The sequence below is a fragment of the Geospiza fortis genome, unplaced genomic scaffold (assembly GCF_000277835.1).
Source record: "Geospiza fortis unplaced genomic scaffold, GeoFor_1.0 scaffold43, whole genome shotgun sequence".
Lineage (NCBI taxonomy): Eukaryota > Metazoa > Chordata > Aves > Passeriformes > Thraupidae > Geospiza > Geospiza fortis.
Window position 1 is genome coordinate 1,875,036 of NW_005054431.1, and position 18,759 is coordinate 1,893,794.

The window sequence follows — 18,759 nt, forward strand, 5'->3', positions numbered from 1 at the left end:
TTCCTGCCTGGAGAGGTGTCAAGGGCTGGACCTGCACAAACCGAGAACACCAACCAGTCCTTGTGGAGTAATTCCTCTCTCCATGGCTACTGCAATATTGCTCCTGCCTCTTTAACCACTCCCTCAGTCTTCTTCCAGGCTGGGACAAAATCACAGCTGAACTGTGACCCCCAAGGCAACACCTAATTCCACTGTAAAAACACTGCTCTAATTCCAGAGTGGTTGTACCTGGGGTAAGTCAGATACAGTGGTTTGATTCTGGTGGTTTGGTGATTCTGGATTTGGTGGTTTGAGGCAATGGGAACTTGAGAAGGGCCAGCTTAACAATTCCCAGCCTGAATTATGCTATCTGATACGACTTACTAGCAGGCTTTCAAAAAAAAAAAAAAAGAGTAATTCAGACCAGGAAAACAGACAGTGATGTCCTTGACCACAGGAGTTCCCATCAGGATACTTTGCCTTGCAGACCATTGTTCTGCCTTCATTTCCTTCTGTCTTCTCCAGAGCTTACTGGTGCACAGGCCTGTGCACCACACAATTCCTGCAGTGGCTGACCTGAATGTAAAAAACATTCCAAAGAATGTCTGAAATGACTGAGACACCCCAGCCATCTCTGTACACCTCAGAATCTCCCTGTACAGCACACCTCCTCAAATAATGACTTCACTGAAGTATAAAGGGCCTGGAGGATGAAATGCTTGTCACATTCACCTATTTTTCCTGCAGCTGACACTGAACTAACGAGCACATTCCTTCAGTGAAGCCATCAGAGAGTTCCACTCGGAGTCTGGAATCCCTCAATGGAATGAAAGGGCACTGAACCTCACTTTGAGCATGCGGGACATCTGGAATTAACAGAGCAGGAAAGGGTTCTGTAGTAGGAGCTGAAATGGCAGCCTTCACTGGGGGGGAACACAAAAAAATCCATGAAACCCAGTCACTCCATGTTCTTGGATACACAATCTGCTTTGCTGGGACCTCTCTTCAGGCTCCACATTCACCAGCCACGCTTCAGAATCAGCTCAGCAGAGTTTGCTTTTGATTCTTTATTGGAAACAGACCCTCTCTCTCAGGGACACTGCCATCTCCTCAAAGCCCTACAAGTCTTAAGTGCTTCAGGTGCTCTCCAGAGTGCTCTGCACAACCCAGGCTTTTACCAGGGGAAGCAAATCCATCACATTAGAAGTGTGTGCTTAGAGCTTTCCCCCCTCATTCACCCTTTTTAGGGAGTCTGCTGGAGCATTTCTCCTCTCCTGCAGCTTCTTTCCAGCATCTGACTCACTAAACCCATTTTCATGCTGCAGTGGCTGTTGTTCAGACAATCTGCATTGTCACCTCATCCCAAAAACCACACGAAAATCCAGGGTCTCTGCATGGCTGCGCCTAAAAGTGAGTTGAAAGCTGAGAAAGGCTAGCAACTCTACAGCAGGGAGGGACATCTGAAGAAATAAGTACATACAGAAAATAAAACAAAACCAAACCAAAGCAAAAACCCCACAGGGCAGCAGCAGAGCAGTTCCAGGATATTGTGAAATGCAGATATATTCCTAGAAACTGTGTATGAAACCTGAAATGAGTTAAACCTTAAAAAGTGAATTATCTAATTCCTGGGCAGTTGTTTGGACAAAGAAACCCAACAATTTTATCATGTGAATGTGGTACACTTCAGAGGATGGGCAAAATGGTGCACACTCCCTCTTTTCACAGCCTTCCTTATGGCTGGACTTCTGTATCCATTCCCTGAAACACACGAGCCCTTCCAAGAGCCAAACACTGCAGGGCTTGAAAAATTGCATAAAAACTGGGTTTCAGATTTTCAGACACAGGAAAACCTTATTCTGTACCATACAAAAAATTTCAACTTTGCTCTCTTTCTACCCACCTATTCCATTATTGAAAAAAAACCCTGTGAAAACCTCTAAGTAGAGCAGTGAAATGAAAGAACATGATGTACTCCACAGGTGCCACTGGCACATTAATGTGCTTCAACAAAGAATTGTCAGTGCCTCATCTCTCATAAGTGACTCTTATTAAAATGTGGACCTGAGGTCCAAACTGGAGAATTCATAAGCAAACCAACATTCACTTGCAAACAGCTATCAGCAGCAAAGTGGTTCCACTTGCACATGTGATTTTAGACAAGTATATGGAATGCAAAGCTTTGGTTTAAAGGCAAATAACAGTCCAAGGCAGAAGGGCCTATTGCACCATCCCTCCTCCCTGAATCCAGACACTAAATCATGAGCACTGCACATGTCTGCCTGTTACCATCAGCAGTCCAAACATGTGCTTCAGAACCCTACCCAGACATTTCTTCTACCAGCACATCACTGATCACAAAGCAAGATTTCACCACATCTGATTTTTATAAACCCAACGTCCCTTTAATAGGTCAGCCTCAGTCCTGCTACGTAGAAAACATTTTTAAACAAACATGCAAACCCAATGGAAGCACACTAAGACACAATGATGCTGTTCAGAAAACAATCAATTAGTGTAATGATGGGTGTACCTTCTTGTGGAAAACACTGCAGAGGCCTCTCTCTAAATCTGGCAGCTTACAAAGAAGATTTTGTATCTGACCAAACACGCTGGATTCTGACAGCAGAATTTCAGACACAGCATCAAGCCGGGCATTTATTTCACTGCAAAAGAAGAAGATCAACAATTAAAACTTGTGTTTCTCTGAGGGGAAGGGGGAGGCAGTGAACCTCTTCCTGTGGTTTGCTTTGGGTTGATTTGTTTCAGTCTTTGACTAATGCCACATCCTCACAAGTAGCAGAAGAACTGAGGAATGCAGAGAATTTCGGGATTTCATTCCAAACTCAAGCCAGATCCTGGCCATGGGCTCATTGTGCCCTGTCTGTGCTCACAAGACACACCTCAGTGCCCAATTCAGCACGTGTTCCTGGTGGCAGCAGCACTGAACCCCGAGCATTCCACCCCACATGCACAGACAAGTGCAGGAGGATGGGCAGAGGGTTTGGAGCTCACACTGCACCCCACACACCACACTTCACCCCAGCAGGTTGTAGAATTACAACCCCACCATTTTTCCCCCGTCTGCTCCTGACCAGTGACTGGTAATTACCTGGATCAGCACTGCATTGGGCTTTCTACCTTTTTTTTTGCTAAAAGCTGTAACATTTATCTGCCTATTTCAGGACTGAAGTCACAGAAACACCCTCCTGAAGTGAGAAAACACTTTTTTAATGAGAAGAGGTGATTCCATAGCTCTTGGCAGGTTCCTTACAATCATTTTGTTAAAAGCAAAGTGCTGCAGAAATGAATGGACAACCACCACCAAGTTTCACCCAAGTTTTCACAGACTCTCCTCTGTATCCTTCCAACATATCCATGGACTGGCTGCAGGTTGCAGAGGTAACTCCATTTCTGCTTTCTATGCAACCAAATTCCCTTTTTGCTGCTTCTTAGAGAAGTACTGAGAGTCAGGGTCAATGGGTGTACCCAAAGCCCACCCACGCAGGCAGCTCAAGGAGAAATCAGTGCCTTGATGCACACACTCCACACCCCAGACAAGTGTGTGCAAAAGCAGCCCAGCCCACATTCCCAGGGACCAGCGAGATGCTCAGAGCTCAGCCAGCACAGAGGGATGGGAACTAAGGATGCAATCCAAATTTAACATTTTTGCAAGATTGCCTGCCTTGCCCGTGGCTTTTACTGCAGAGGTTTCAGGCCAGCTGCCAGTGTGGCTGCTCATAAATAGTGTCCATGAGGAAATCAAAGAAATCAGGCACCTCCAGAGGTTGCAGACATTACAACAGTCCAGCAGCCAGAGGCCTCTGGCCCTGAAGACAGCTGAATCTGAGAGTCCTTGAAATTTTATTGCACTTCATGTGAAAGGGGGAATCACGCCTGGGTGTGCTCTCAGCTAAACACAAATCTAACAGCACATTTTACAAATCTCCCCCTTTCCTGTGGGCAGCCAGGCGCCTTGGAAGCAGCTCCCACTGACAGCAGGGTCACAGGGAGGAACCTGAGCAGGGCTGACACCAGTGCCAGAGCCACAGAACACCCTGAGCACACAATGCCACCAAACAGCTGCAGTGGTGCTGTGAGGTCCCCAGGATGAGGTGAGAGATGAGAAATTGACTCCATGTTCTCAGAAGGCTGATCTATTCTATTCTATTCTATTCTATTCTATTCTATTCTATTCTATTCTATTCTATTCTATTCTATTCTATTCTGTAACTATACTAAAGAAAAAGAAAGGATACATCAGAAGGCTAAACAAGAATGATAATGAAAGCTCGTGACTAACTCAAAGTCCCAACACAGCTGATGGTGATTGGTCATTCATTAAAAACAATTCACATGAAACCAATCAAACATGCACCTGTTGGTAAACAATGTCCAGACCACATTCCAAGCAATCAGATAATTATTATTTTCATTTTTTTCTGAGGCCTCTCAGCTTCCCTGGAGAAGATCTTGGGCAAAGAGGATTTTTCAGAAAGTGTCATGGTGGCACTGCAGTGACATTCTGAGGGGTCAGTGTCACCACCCACAATCCCATTTTCATGGAGAATAACTGTACATGAAACCCTGGAACACCTCTCCTCCACATGAGGGAGTACTGAACTAAATTTATACACATATGTATATATAGTAAATTATACACATATGTACCTTAAAGAAGATAAAAACCTTTATTTTTCATTATTAAAGGCACTGTAAGCAGCAGAACTCTGTTAGTTAATTTAAACAGCACTCTTACTATGTGGCCAAATGGAAACTGGAAACTGTCAGTAATATGTAAAATAGATGCAGATATTTGAAAAACTCCTCCCTCCAAAGCTTAATCTGCACTTTAATCATCCTCACATATGGCTGTGCTAGTGGAGCTCCAGTAATCTAAAACTAAGCATCCACACAGGTTTTCTGCTTTAATCCCACAAATAAGAAAGGGTCAGGAAAATGGCATTCAGTACCAAGTGACCCATTTTTTTCCACCTGTAAAGAAAACCCACTGGGATTCCTATTTCAAAATACATGAAGTACAGCTAAGAATTGTCTAAAACACCATATACCCATCAGGAAGGAAGGACTGGAACGAGATCCCATAAAAACAGATGATGAATTTCAAAGTATGCTTTTAAACGTCAAATATTTAGATATTTAATATATAAATGTTTAAATTAACAAACATTTCATTGAGTGCCAATGTATAAATATATGTCTTGCACTGACCAGTTGCTAAGCCATCTCAGAAGGAATTTGTTCTGCACTGCACAGTTGGGGCTGCCAATCTCTGCATGGTCTGGAAAAGAATTCCACCACCAGAAAACCCGGATCTAACATTATGCAAAGAAACCCAACAGCCAGCTGAACTGGCTACTACTTCATGCTGCACTGAGGTGCAATATTAGCCTGTTCTTTCTCATCTGTATAAACCATGTCAGCAATCTGAGCTTTATCCAATTTTCCAAGCAATCTTCTGTGGAATAATGTAACATAATTCAGTTGACTAAAAGCAATACTCTTACTTCTGCCATACCCTCCATCTAAGAATAGCATCATTAATACAATACTAAAATCACTTTTCAGTGTATTTAAACATAACAAAATCTAACTGCAGAATTGTTATTGCAGTCATTTAAAAGAACTACTTGAAGTGAAATAATGAGATACTCTCCTGCATTATTCTGCTGCCAAATAGTGAACAATACAGAAAATTAGAAAATGCGAAGAAGATGTTTGAATCCCGAACTAAAAATTATTTTGACAAAGTAGAAGGCTGCAGACACGAAAGCACTGCACTGAATTAACATCTGAGCAGCCTAAACAGGATTGTTGGTGTGGTGACAGAGATGTGCTGGTCTCTCCTGCAGCAAAACAAACCTGGCATTTTTAGATGTGATAATGTATCTTTACTAAAGAAAGTGAAATTGATAACATAACTGCTATGTAAGAACTAAGGACATTTTCATTCATGTAAGGTATTATTTAAATACAAGGTATATTAATACAAATTTATCAGAAATCTCTTAACCTATGCTAAATGCACACAGTATGAATTCATTCATCATGCTAAGGACATAACTCAATAACAGTGTAAACAATTAGGACTATTTTATTAAATCCATTCTAAGACACAACTGATGTGCAGAACTGTCAGTGACAGGAATTCAACCCCTCAAAAAACCATAATTAAGGGTATGAAACAACAAACATTGCTTTCCATAGGCTATGATATGTAAATCAAAGCCTAACAGCCTCCTAACTGCAGCACTGTAAAGAATGAAAATGTACCATTTAAATTACTCACTTATGTATTATGGGGCTTTTTCTGACCTCCCCTCAGACCAGGCTGACAAAGGAAGACTTTGGATGAGCTGATTAAGTTAAAGACCATGTCAAATGGTACAGAGTGTCCCCTGCTTGAGACCACTCCCTTGCATGATAGGCAATTAATGCCACCAGAGCCCAGGCAGAATTCCCACTGTGCAGTCCATAAACTCAGGATGTCCTTCTGAGAGGAATGGTGGATTTGTCCTTACAGACAAGCTGTGGGTCTGCTGGGGGACAAAACCAGCACTGAGAGAGAAAAGAAACAATGGGAAGGATTCCACTGACTGATGAATGGAAAAAGATATTTTGCTTTTACAAATAAACTTTAGGTTTGCTGAGAAATGAAATTAGACATTGAAAGAGGAAAGAAACAATGGGGAAGAAAAACACCTAAATTCCATAAGAATTAAAAATTGAAAGGGAGGGTTGTACATTAGAGGGAAATCTTTGGGATCAGGTGTTCTGGGAAGTCTGAACCTCTCAAGTGCCTCAGAATTGGGGAAAGAGAGAAGGGAAATGTGGCTGGGGAATTGGGATAAAAAGGAGGCTGAGTCCTCCAAAAATGTGAGAGACCCCAGGGAATGCCCCATGGCCTCTGCCTTGATTGGAATAAAGTCAAAGGACTCCCTCTGTCTCCTTTTGGACATAAACCCCTGCTGTTTGTGGGTTAATTTTCCTAACCCTTCCAAAGAACAAGCGGATAAAGCCCAGGGGGCCAGGGGGATGAAGTCCCGGGCAGTGACAGGCACAGGCTGCAGAGCCAGCCAAGGCTGCTGAGGCTGGAGCAGGGGCAGGGATGTCCTTTTCCAGGACAAACACCCGTGCTGCGCCTGCTGAGCCCAGCAGAGCACAGCAGCAGGGTCAGGGAGCAGCAGGGTCAGCACCACCCCACAGCCCTGGAGCCCTCTCCAGACAGGTGTGAACAGACTGCCCGCCTTACCTGCTTTGCACAGAGAGCCAGGAGCTCCTCTGCAGGCAGGAGATGTCACCATGAACGGGTCCCTGCAGGCAGGAGGGCCCAGGTGTGGTGACACCCCAGGGCTCAGACACCCCGTCAGCTGCATGGGAACTGGGGACAGGAACATCAGCGACCCCTCTCTGCCTTTCCTCCTCTCCCCTCCTCTCATCCACCTCCCTCTCTCTCCACTCTGGTCAAACCCACTGCTATGTGCTCACCTCCCATTGAGGACTCACAGATCAATTTCCCTGCCAAGTGTGCAATGAAGATTATTAATTACTAATGAAGATTTGTACCCTTCTGTGGACCCTCCATCCTTCCCTTCACCACGAGCCCCTGCCCATCCTGGGTGCTCTGGGATGCCCCCCTTACCTCTGCCTTTCTGCCTAAGTGCTGGCTGAGCTAGAAACTGGCTCAGTTATGGGATGAATTTGTTAAATTTTGGTGTGACCCCTGGAATTTTATCCATTAGCACCAGTGAAATAGTACAAACAAGGGTAGTTATAAATAGTGCAGTGAAATCTAAGTGAAACCTAAAAAAATTAAGCATCCTTCTGGATCTGTTCACTTGTTTTTAAAGTAATTTACACCCAAAACTCCTGATGTCTCCAGAGAGGTCCAACAGGAGAGGACAATTTCCTGAATGGATCTCAAATACTGAGCAGCAGTACATAAGCACCCTAAACTTTAGCTTCACATCTGTTAAAAGAACGTCCAAAATATGCAAATGGCAATCAAACACTTTTGTTTATGTTCATACACAACATATTTCAGCTATTTGTGCCTAAAAAGGGAACAATTAGCTACTTTAGCCAACATGAATGAATGCCTGATTGCTGCATTTATAAGGAATTAGACACAGCAAAGGGACCAAAACACAGCTAAGCAAAAATGAATCAATACAAGTGATGATGCTGCAATCTTTTTCTTTCCTACAACAATTTTGAGATCTCAGGCATATGCTGTAACCTGCATTTGTGCATTTTATACTGGCACTGATTCTATAAAGTTGTTATTCTTAGGAGGAAAATTTAGTCCTGCTGTAGGATCAGTGGATTTTATTCATAAATAACTGCTGGGGAAAAAAATATATCTTCTAATCCTGCTCTGGATAAAGATGGTATCAAATGGGAACCAGTTTAACTCCAAAATAAGACGGGACAAGGACATTTAGACATTCTGTTTTACTGCCCTGATATTTTAATTATGAGAACAAGGACGAAGTCAAACTTGAAAGACTTTCCTTCAGAACTATACTTTGTGCATAGAAGTATAAATGAAGCAGCACTCAATACATTCAAAGTGAGAAAATGCAGAACAAGACATTATTTTATATTACAAAACACATGTCATTGCCAATCTCACTGTAAAGGGACCCTTCTCCTCCCAGTTCTACAGTATATATCCTCCAAGCAAGTAATGTTGCATTAGTAGTGCCAATTTACACTTCCTCTTCTTCAGGAGTAGACAAGGAACTGTCTGTAGTCCTGAACTGTGCAGTTCTGAATTTGCTACATTGCCAGTCATTCTGAGGTCCTGTGGACAAAGCATATTCAGACTAACTAATTATCAATACCATCCTACCAGGCTTTAGTATTACAAAAGCATCATCTTGTCCAGAACTGGAAAAAACAGGGGACAAAGGATGCTAGAATCCCAGGGGGAAAATGGAATTACAGCTCTTGAGAGGTAATTAAAATTTTGGTTTCTCTGAAGCACAAAGCAAAGGTTGACATGTTTTGGGCAACTGTCTAAACAGATACAATTTTCTCCTTTCTTGACAATTTACTCCTTTTCTCATTTCTTAAACATCAGCTGTAACTAAAAAAAGATCAGGGGATCTTGGCCACAAGTAAATGCAGGCACATCATATGTAGCACTAAAAATCCAACAGAGACAAAAGAATATTGAAGAAATACAATCCAGGCACTTGTGGGTCACTCAGTCTGCTTAAAGTACTTCAATCATGAAAACCCTCAAAAACCTGTGGAGAACACCCCAAAGAGAGAGATTACTGTGCGAACTCATGTCCACATCTCACACCCTTCCAGTGTATCTCACACACATCCCTAAGGTTTTTAAATTTTGCTCTGGAAATCCTTTTAACTCACAGGAAGCACTTTTGCAGCAGAGGCGAACAGCAGCCAGGTTCTCCCCAGTTCCACAGCAAGGCTTCTCCCTCCTCCCGGCACCAGAAATCCCTTCTCCAGTTTTGAACTCCTTGTTCAACTCAACACACAACGTTGACAAGGCTGTGTGTTTGATATATCCAAAAAACAGATTTCCAAGGAATTGTGCAAGAATCAATAGCTGAGCAAGGCACAGACGCAAATTAATGCCCAGCCAGGGAAAGGATGCAGTGTTTATTTGTTTATTTGTCTGTTTGCACTGCAGATGGGCAATCAGCACTCCTGACACCTGGGGAAGGAGGGAAAGGTAAAGAAGATTCTGGAAGGGAAGGAGGGAGGCAGTGGGTAACCATGGATAATACAGAGACAGGGAAGGACACATTCTGCAGAGGTCAGGTTTCAGATTGGTCATGTGCAGGGCAGTGTCTGTACAGATCAACATCCAAAATAAACAACACAACAAGAGATTAAAACCAGAGCCAGGTTTGCTCAGCCAGGCCCATGTGAATCTTATCTTTCTCCTCCTCATGTAGGTACTGAAGATGCAGTGACTTTGACATCAGCCTCAAGGGCTCTGAGATCTATTTCCCATTAGGAAAGAAATTATTTGTAACTGTGGCACTGTGATAATTCACTTGTGGGGAGTTTTGGAAAGAATTTGAGATGGGATCTTTTGAATTGTTTATAATGATGTGGTTTATTTTTCTCATCTTTACATGGGCAGGAAGGGTGAGTTCAGCTCACATTGTCACCACATGGCTCAGAAGGTCACAAGACCTCTAGTTACAAGACATTTTAAGTATTTATTGACCAATAAAAAACTACCAACAAGGATATTGATGCTTTTGACCCAATCCTTAAATATTTTGTCTTATGGACCCATGCTACAGCGTGAGCTTTCTTAGCCAATCGTGTTATGACACACAAACCCACAGTGCTGCATTCTAAATTCCTTGTTTACCTCTGTAACTACTTTTATTTTTTCTAGATCTTGCACTCTAAATCTCTAAACTTGCCTTTACTTAGCTCAATGTGTCTCTGCTTTAAACTACAAATCCACAATCTCACTTCTAGCACCTGAGTTTGGGAGGCTTTCCCAAGGTCTCAGATCAAATCCTGGGTTTAATTCTAAGCTTTGGCTTACAGCCCCAAGGTTCTGAGAGCTCCCTGCATGTCAGATTCCAGCACTGCACACAGCACTGGATGCTGTCCTGAGCCCTCCGGCTGCTCTGGCCCCTTTCCTGCAGGAACCCCATTGCCTGAGTGGGGACAGCAGCCTTCCCTCATCCACAAATCCTCCAGACCATCATCCCCTTCTCTTCCACCTACAGACACCAGGTGAGAAAGGCACTCGATGGAACTTGGATTTCAGAGGTAACACAACACTTCTATAACCCCCAAATACCTAACTTCTGCAGAAAAACAACCTTCCCCATTCCTCCTGAAAAGCTCAGTTGTTAGAGACTGATACGCTCTTATCTCATTATCTTTGTGCACCCAGGTGAGTAACTGAGGACACTACACACCACTTGGTTAAACTTTTTTCTGCCATTTCTTTTTTTCCCAAATGTATACACCTTGTCTCTACATGTACTGCATCACTGATGATTTAGAGAGTATCTTGAAGCTTGCCCAAATGAGTCCGTACACATTCCATCTTTATTCACCCTAATGTATGGTTTCTTCACAGGAAATTTAGTCATCATCCCAAGTGATTTTCAACTCTAAGGCATAAAGCAGTAATTACACCCTCTCGCTTCTTGATACACCTACTCACTGACTGGAAAAGATGCAGTACAGGAGCCTTACTTCCTCTGAGAATGTCACTCCAGGAGGCACAGGTGAATTGCAATTACGGAATGTTCTCTGAGTGCATTTGTGTGCATTACTGGGAACAATACTGCCAGATGCCTGATGCACTAACTATGTAAAATTACAACTTGAGAGTCAGAAAGGGAGAAGTACACAGACCAAAGCAGCTTCTTTAGCCTCAAGTAGTACTGAGGAGCACCATCACCTCCAGCCACAGCAGCCTGAAAATGCCAAGCAGAAGGAGGAAGGAGAGAGGGGTAAGAGGAGGAAATAAACCCACAAACCTGTGAGGCCGGTTCTGCACTGAGACAAGGGAGAATATAAACTAAATATATTGGTTAACAAAGAGGGCCTGGCGTGCTGGGGAAGGCCTGCTGTGCTGTGTGGGAGGAGGAGCTCCATTTCCCTGTGGAGGGGTGGCTGAGCTGCTGCCCCACAGGTGTGATCACTCGCTGTGGTCACTCAGCGTGGTCACTCAGCGTGGTCACTCGCTGTGGCCAGCCCCGGGAGGAGCCCAGCCAGCTCCTGCCCAGGGCCATCCTCAGGGCTCTGGCTCCCTCCACTGACAGCTGCACACACACACCCGGCATGTCTCCAGGGCAGGGAGGGAAATAAACTGATTTATTTACATTTACCCTTGCAAAGCAGCCCCGAAATTCCACCTAAATGCTTTTCATGACACAATGCCAGGGTAAACTCCCATGCTGTTTAGGATAGTTACATCAAAAGCCTTTGGAAGTGGGAAAGATACACAAAAGCTATTATCAGAAGAATTTTTTTTTTAAAAGGGCCACTCAACTTATTAGAAGGGGGCTAATAAGAAAATTAAGCAGTGATGCTGGAGAAGTACAGTGCTTTAACATACTAGATTTGGTCAAGGAAAAAAAATGCTTCTGAAGAAACAGTTGTAAATTACCAACAACAGCAAAATGCTAAAAAATGGTATATCTCACTATTTAAACCTGTCAAAAAAAGTAATGAAAATTAAAACTGCTTAATTTGTTTTCAACAGTAAAACAGAGGGGAAAAATACTGTGGATAACCAAGTCAAAAGATCTCCTGTATGCTACAAGTGAAGGGAACAAAGTGACAACTTCAATGAACTCCACATTGACAATGCTCAGGAAACACACATTCAAATGAATGGATCCAAAAACTCAAACTGTGGGCAAATGCAGCCCATGGACTCAACACTGCTATTTACCACACATTCAACCGCAGCACTCAAATCGAGTCTGCCAAGAGAAATCAGAAAAGATGGAGTCCATTTCAAAACTGAGACAAGCGAGAACCAGCACAGTACTGCTACAGAACACAGCATTTCTAAAGCACTGATAAATCAAGCACAGGTCAAAATACTGGAGTGGCCACATAATCATCACTTTTCAGGATTAATAAAAAGGAACCCTCTCCTGTGCAAAACATTGTATATAGGGTTAACAAAGGCATCCACAGCTACTTCAGAAGAAATTAAACACATTAAATGTAAATACTTGTGAAGCAAGAAAGACATCCAACATTAATTGGCACATTTAGGCCTCCAATCCCAGGTCATCCTCATGCACTGTCTGAAAAAGGGTACAGAATTAGAATGGTGCCCACTCTGATTTCTGCAGAGGAATTTCTAACTTGGTCCAAATCCACTGCTATTTATCTGAGGCCAAAAGAGTGGTTTAACTCCTGCAAACCTAAATATAACATCCCTCACTGCTATTGTGTCATCTGCTGTGGATCTCAGGTATTGTGGACAAACAAATTCACTGGCCATACTCAGTATCACAAGCAGCAAACAAAGGTTGAACCCAGGATAAGGAACCACCTCACCTCAGTTTCAGCAGGGGCTGGGTCACCCATTTCTTCAACCTTCGACGTCCAAATGAAGTTTTAGTGTGATCCAACACCCAGAGCAGGCTTCCTTTTGTTTTCATGTCAGTCTGAAATAACGAAAATAACTTCATTATTTTTGCCTGGTCTGTCAGTTTTGCAGTGGGAGGATCTTCACATTATTCAAAACATTGTGTTTGGGCTTTAAGATATGGCAACTGTATATTCATTATCAATTTCATTCATCACCAATGCCTTACATGAAGAACCTCCAGGAGTAGTAAAATACTTAAGCATGCTTTTCCTTTGGCTAGAAAATGGTTTTTAGGAAATTAACAGGACAAAAATAAACAGTTAAAATAAGTCTGTGCACAAAGCTCTGAGCAGGAGCACAGAAACAAGCTCTACTGCAGACATAACTGCAGTTGCTGAAGAAATTAAATTTCAGGAAAGTTCTTTGTTCGTCAAAGTGCAGCACAGTTCCTAACTCATACTAAAAGGTAGTACAGATTAACTTCATTTATGCTTCTGAAAATGTTATCTCCCTTCAGTCTGATCCCATTTAAAATAATTTTAGACTGTTATGGGTCAGATTTGCAAATCTGATGAAATTCATTGGGAAAAGTATATCAAACGGCCACGAAAATCTCAGCATTTATTAAAAAATGTTACATTTGTCCTTACCTGATTCTGTAAAATTTCAAGATTTTTCATTGTTGTCCCATTAATTGTCATGTATTCTGTTTCACTGGACAACCGTTTGAAATTGCTGGGGAGAGGAATTTCAGATGTTGTATCTTAAATGTGGGCATGGGCAGAACACTGAAACACTCTCAGGTTTCTCACATTAGAGAATTCAACAGCTTCGCAAATAATTTTTTAAAAGTCAAGCAAGAAATTAAAATCTCTTCAAATAAATAAAAGAACTGAACAGTAGTAACTTCTTTTAACTTTCTGCTTGGGAAAATAAAATTTCAGACTCACTTCCCCATTTCCTACAATGACTCTGACAAAGCTCTGAATAAAATCCAGCCCTCCTGTTACCTAATCCTTTTCCACTAAGTGGTTAATTTATTCAGTTTACAATTTAGCATTGACAGGACTAACAATTAATACTTCAAGAATGGAACAAATTTTTAACACAACTCATCATCAAAATATTGCATCAAAATACATATTTTTCTTCATTACTACTGCAAATTTAAACAGCCTGCAAGTGCAATTAAGGAAAATAGAAATACGGGAGATTGAAACTATTTGATTTTGTTTCAATATGAAATAACCATGACCAAAATTACTTGACTTTTTGTCACCCCTTAGCAGAACTGGATGAGGCCAACCCAAAGGCTGTGTTGTTTTAGAATCACCATTAATAAAATACTGGTATTAGCTGTGCAGTCACATTTGGCCTGACAATCATTTCAGTCTCAGGCACACACGCAGTAGTCGGGACTGTGAAGTGCAATATCCTCACTAAATGCTTCTGACAAATCAAGTCATGATTGTCTGGGTTAATCATCCTGCTGACTGCCCTTTGCACAGAATCTAGGACACTCTTTGCTGTCCCAGACTAAGCAGAACCACGTGCTGGGCAAGATTTAAAACAGTTTTCTTGACTTTTTTGACCCACAAGAAGTTTTTCAGTGCATTCAATTTTAAACCCTCTGGAAAAGTACTTGAATGCTCTACCTTTTCCTGTTACACACACAGCTGCATTACTACTACCCTAAAAACAAGAACTGCACCAAAACTTTCAGAAATATGAAATATTCAGAGACTAATCTTATATATTTATGTCATATGCAGGTGCTTGGGCTTGCTACCAATTTTTTTCCTAAATAATGGGTCAAATTAGAAGTATTTTCCACAGAATTGTAAAAAAAGCAGATTCAACTGAAGGCCCTCAAGAAGTTTAATGACAGCTTGGAAGTACAGCTGACTCAGAACTGTACCCATAGTCATAATTATTCTGCTTTGTGTGCTATTTCAGAAACCAAGGAAGTTGACCAGCAAAAGAAAACACTGGAGGCAAAACCAGCAACACTTTCCAAATTACACAACATTGTAAGCAACAAAACAATACTTCTTTTTATTATCCTCAGTCACAACTGCTGATGCTGGCAAAATTTAATTAAGAATGATTTCTGCTTGGTTTCCCTGCAGGAAGCAGCAAATCCCATCTGCTGTTCCAAAGGCACCTTTCTGCAGCAGGACCAATGCAGTTTCCCAGTTTGCCACTGCCCCAGCCTCTGGTCTCTTAAACCCAGCTGGGAGAGAGCCAAGCCCTCCCACCTGCTCTCCAAAGCCAAGAGGATGCTCCTGTCACATCAGAGCTTCAGGATTGTGGATTTTTCTGGTCCTGGTGCTGCCACACCTCTCCTGGCTTTAGAGCAGCTAGCACAGGACACACTCTGTTCACACAGGGCTGCTCAGGAGTGCCTGAAGACAACTGACTCTGCTCCACTGCACAGTGGATTTACTCTTCTTTCACAGTGTATTTACAGTTCTTTCGGATCAGACAAGCTGAAGTTGTTTTCACAGCATAAATTATGTGTGTCTTACATTACCCAGGTGTTTTCTTTATCTGAGTTACTTCACCCTGCTATTAATCGTGGTAATTGAGAGTTTAGAGTACATGAGTAACAGCCAAGATCAACTGCAGGATATGCCCAACCAACAATTCCACATGTCACAGCACAGAACATGTTTTGCTTCCACCCACTCATCTTCCCTCAGCTTGGGGACTTGATAAAATGTGGAAAAAAACTTGATAAAAATGTGGAAAAAAACCCCACATTCTCCATCAGGTATTTAGAGACCAGATGGCAGGAGAAGGTTGTAGGTAACCATTAAGTCAGGGCTGGTTTTGCAGCAAAGGTCTCAGCACAAGCCTGGTGTGAGGTGCTGGTGTGCTGCTGCCAGCCCTCCCTGCACTGCTGACCTTCCAGAAATCACTGGCCAGCATCACGGGGCCAAAACTCCTCCTGCAGGTGACACTGTGACCCCAGCTTCAAAGCACAGCCCTGCAACTCTCTGAGCACCCCAGCAGCACAAAACCCAATGGAAAGCAATGGACACAGCTGGGAAGTCCATAACAGGAGCGTGGCAAGGCAGGGTCAAGCCATCTCTGGGCTTAGAGGAAGGAAAAGAGTAAACAAACAGAAGCTTCCAGGGAGATTTAGGAATCTTACAGGGAACGCTCATGAGAATGAGGTTCCTGCCCATAAAATTACTTTTTCAGAGCAGGACCACACGATGATGAGTATGAAAAGGTTACTGTTCTGATTCAGCACATCCCCAGACTTCAATTATTATTGTAACTCGAGAAACTGGATCACCTGTGTAATTTTTTGAGTACTTAATGGGTTTATAATAAAGAGTAGAGCAACTTTCTACACAGGCAGTTAGGACAAGGGGGAACAGCTTTAAACTAAGGTAGGAGAGATTTAGTTCCATGAAGGAATTGTTCCCTGGCAGGGTGGGCAGGCCCGGGCACAGGGTGCCCAGAGCAGCTGGGGCTGCCCCTGCATCCCAGACCAGGCTGGACATTGGGACAGTGGAAGGTGTCCCTGCCATGGCAGGGGTGGCACTGGAGAAACTTGAAAGTCCCTTCTGATCCCAACCAGTCTGGGATTCTGTGATTTTGCCTCTCGAGAAGCTTGCAGTGGATGGTGGTTTTAATGTGCTGTGTTCCTTATTTTCTCCACAGGAGATAATACATAAAATTTCATACTCGGTATCTCAGCCTAAGTGAATGCATGTTATTTAGATCAGGAACTTTCAACTACTTTAATTTTCCAAATCTCTAATGTTTCTGAGTGAAGCCGCAAGGCACCCTGAAAGCAACAGATTGTCTTTGCTCAATTACCTTTTACAGAGCTCCAGGGTCTATGTCTTTGAGATCTCTAGCAGTGAATAAACCACTAAATAAACTTATACAGACAATAAATGCAAGAATCCCTAAAAGCTTTATGAAGTAAAAATAAGTGTCTCCATTTTTCAGAAGCTAGTTTTTTAGGTTCCATACCAAAGACATTTACCACAATCTGTGTAGCAACAGATGTCAAGCCCAAGACTAAGTTTTGTGTTTAATTAACCAGGTTTAAAGTCATTAGTGAGTACTTCCACAGGGCTAGAACTTTTGATCTGAATCCCTTTTTGTTTTGTGCATGAGTTCTTGAAATTCATCCATCACTGTTCAAAACTTACAAACCACTATCTACAAAGTCTCTCTCCTCCATATACAACATGCTGGAAAACACAGAGGTAAAATTGAAACACACCATGACACATTTCCTCAGCAACTGCTATGCCAATGATGATTTTTTCAAACAAAATTGGGTACTCAAATGTGCTTGAAAACCTCTCCTACCTGTGTACTAACTTCTTCACAAAAGCCTTTAATAAAGGTCTCTCCGTATGTAAAGGTATTAGAACACACTGATTAACAAAAACTTTTACCATTTATTATTAAATGTATTTTTACTTGCTGCTGGAAGTCTAAAGCAACCTACCCAAAATTGGGGTCCTGCTGTGGCAGAAATCTTTATTTCTTTGTAAAGTTTTGCTTCTTTTAGGATCTTAAAAGTAGATTTAAAAGTTTCATCAAAATATGAGAGCAAAACCTGCTTCACCCCACCAGTTCCTTGACTCACATGGTAACTTATGACTCTTCCTACTAAACTGAAATGGAAACTTTTTTTTCAGCTGGGAGAAGAGTGTTTGTCCAAACAAGGTACAGAGGTGAAATGGATTTTTCTGTCATTCTTCCTATCAAACAGGTCTTCTTCATCCAGACCTGTGAGACGTTAACAAACTGAAAACTACCTCACAACTCCCACTTCATGCTCTCTGACTCATCTGTATATGCTCACTGACCTGAATTCTTCTAGGAATATCAGGTTCCTTGACAATGCAATGGAAGTTAATTCTCTTCTATTTCCTAATTCAGGACATTAATGAGCCTGACATCATTTGCTTAAAAGTCTTTCACTGTTCAGTATTTAGATAGCATTTCACTGGCATTAGGAAAAAATATTGAAGTACAGTTTTTCTGAGTATTTGGCTCAGTTTGTTGATCCCCATGACACACTACAAGCAGCAAGTGGAACTTGGGCAGTTGGAGCACAAAGGCTTTAGAAACAAACACAGCAGAATCCAAGCTCCTGACCACAAAGTTATCTCAAGAAATGTTATTTTATTTCTTCACAGAACTTCACCAAGGTATTAAGTACTTTGCCTTTTCCCTCAGATGCTCATACAGTCCCCACAAATCCATCAGAGCAACCTTCAGCAGGCAAATGCCAATGCTGAGATTTAGTGCTTTTCCTTCCCAGTCTATAATGTACTTGATTTTAGGATGCAGCTGTTACAAATGTGACTGACTGCTGCTACAGAAGCCTCCACATAATTATATTTGTCCTCTGCTACAGAATTACTTCTACATAAAAGATGGATTTCACATTTTCTCCAGCTGAAAGAACATTCACCTCCTGTGTGATTGCACACAGGGCACTGTGACAGCAGTGACCCACGAGCTGACCATAAAATGGCATTTCCTTGGAATTCATTTTCTTCCTCGGAAGTTCTACAAGATTTCCCCACCTATGCCAGCATATTAAAAAAAAACAATTTTTTTTTTAAAGGCCACCAAAGAAGATAAGCAGGCAGGAGCACCACAGATCCACACACCCCTTGATGGATCAGCAGGGAAGATGCCACAAG

At 42.2% G+C, this 18,759-nt stretch overlaps 1 protein-coding gene across 1 annotated transcript in view; it reads right to left on the bottom strand.

Moving 5' to 3' along the window:
* Window positions 1-18,759, bottom strand: part of MSH3 (mutS homolog 3) — a 94,732-nt gene that overhangs the window by 39,081 nt on the left and 36,892 nt on the right. The window contains exons 11-13 of the mRNA XM_014309466.2: window positions 13,720-13,804; window positions 13,036-13,145; window positions 2,513-2,645 (exon numbers count right to left, since the gene is read on the bottom strand). Of these exons, the coding sequence (XP_014164941.1) occupies window positions 2,513-2,645; window positions 13,036-13,145; window positions 13,720-13,804 (328 nt within the window). The remainder of the gene's footprint in view (window positions 1-2,512; window positions 2,646-13,035; window positions 13,146-13,719; window positions 13,805-18,759) is intronic.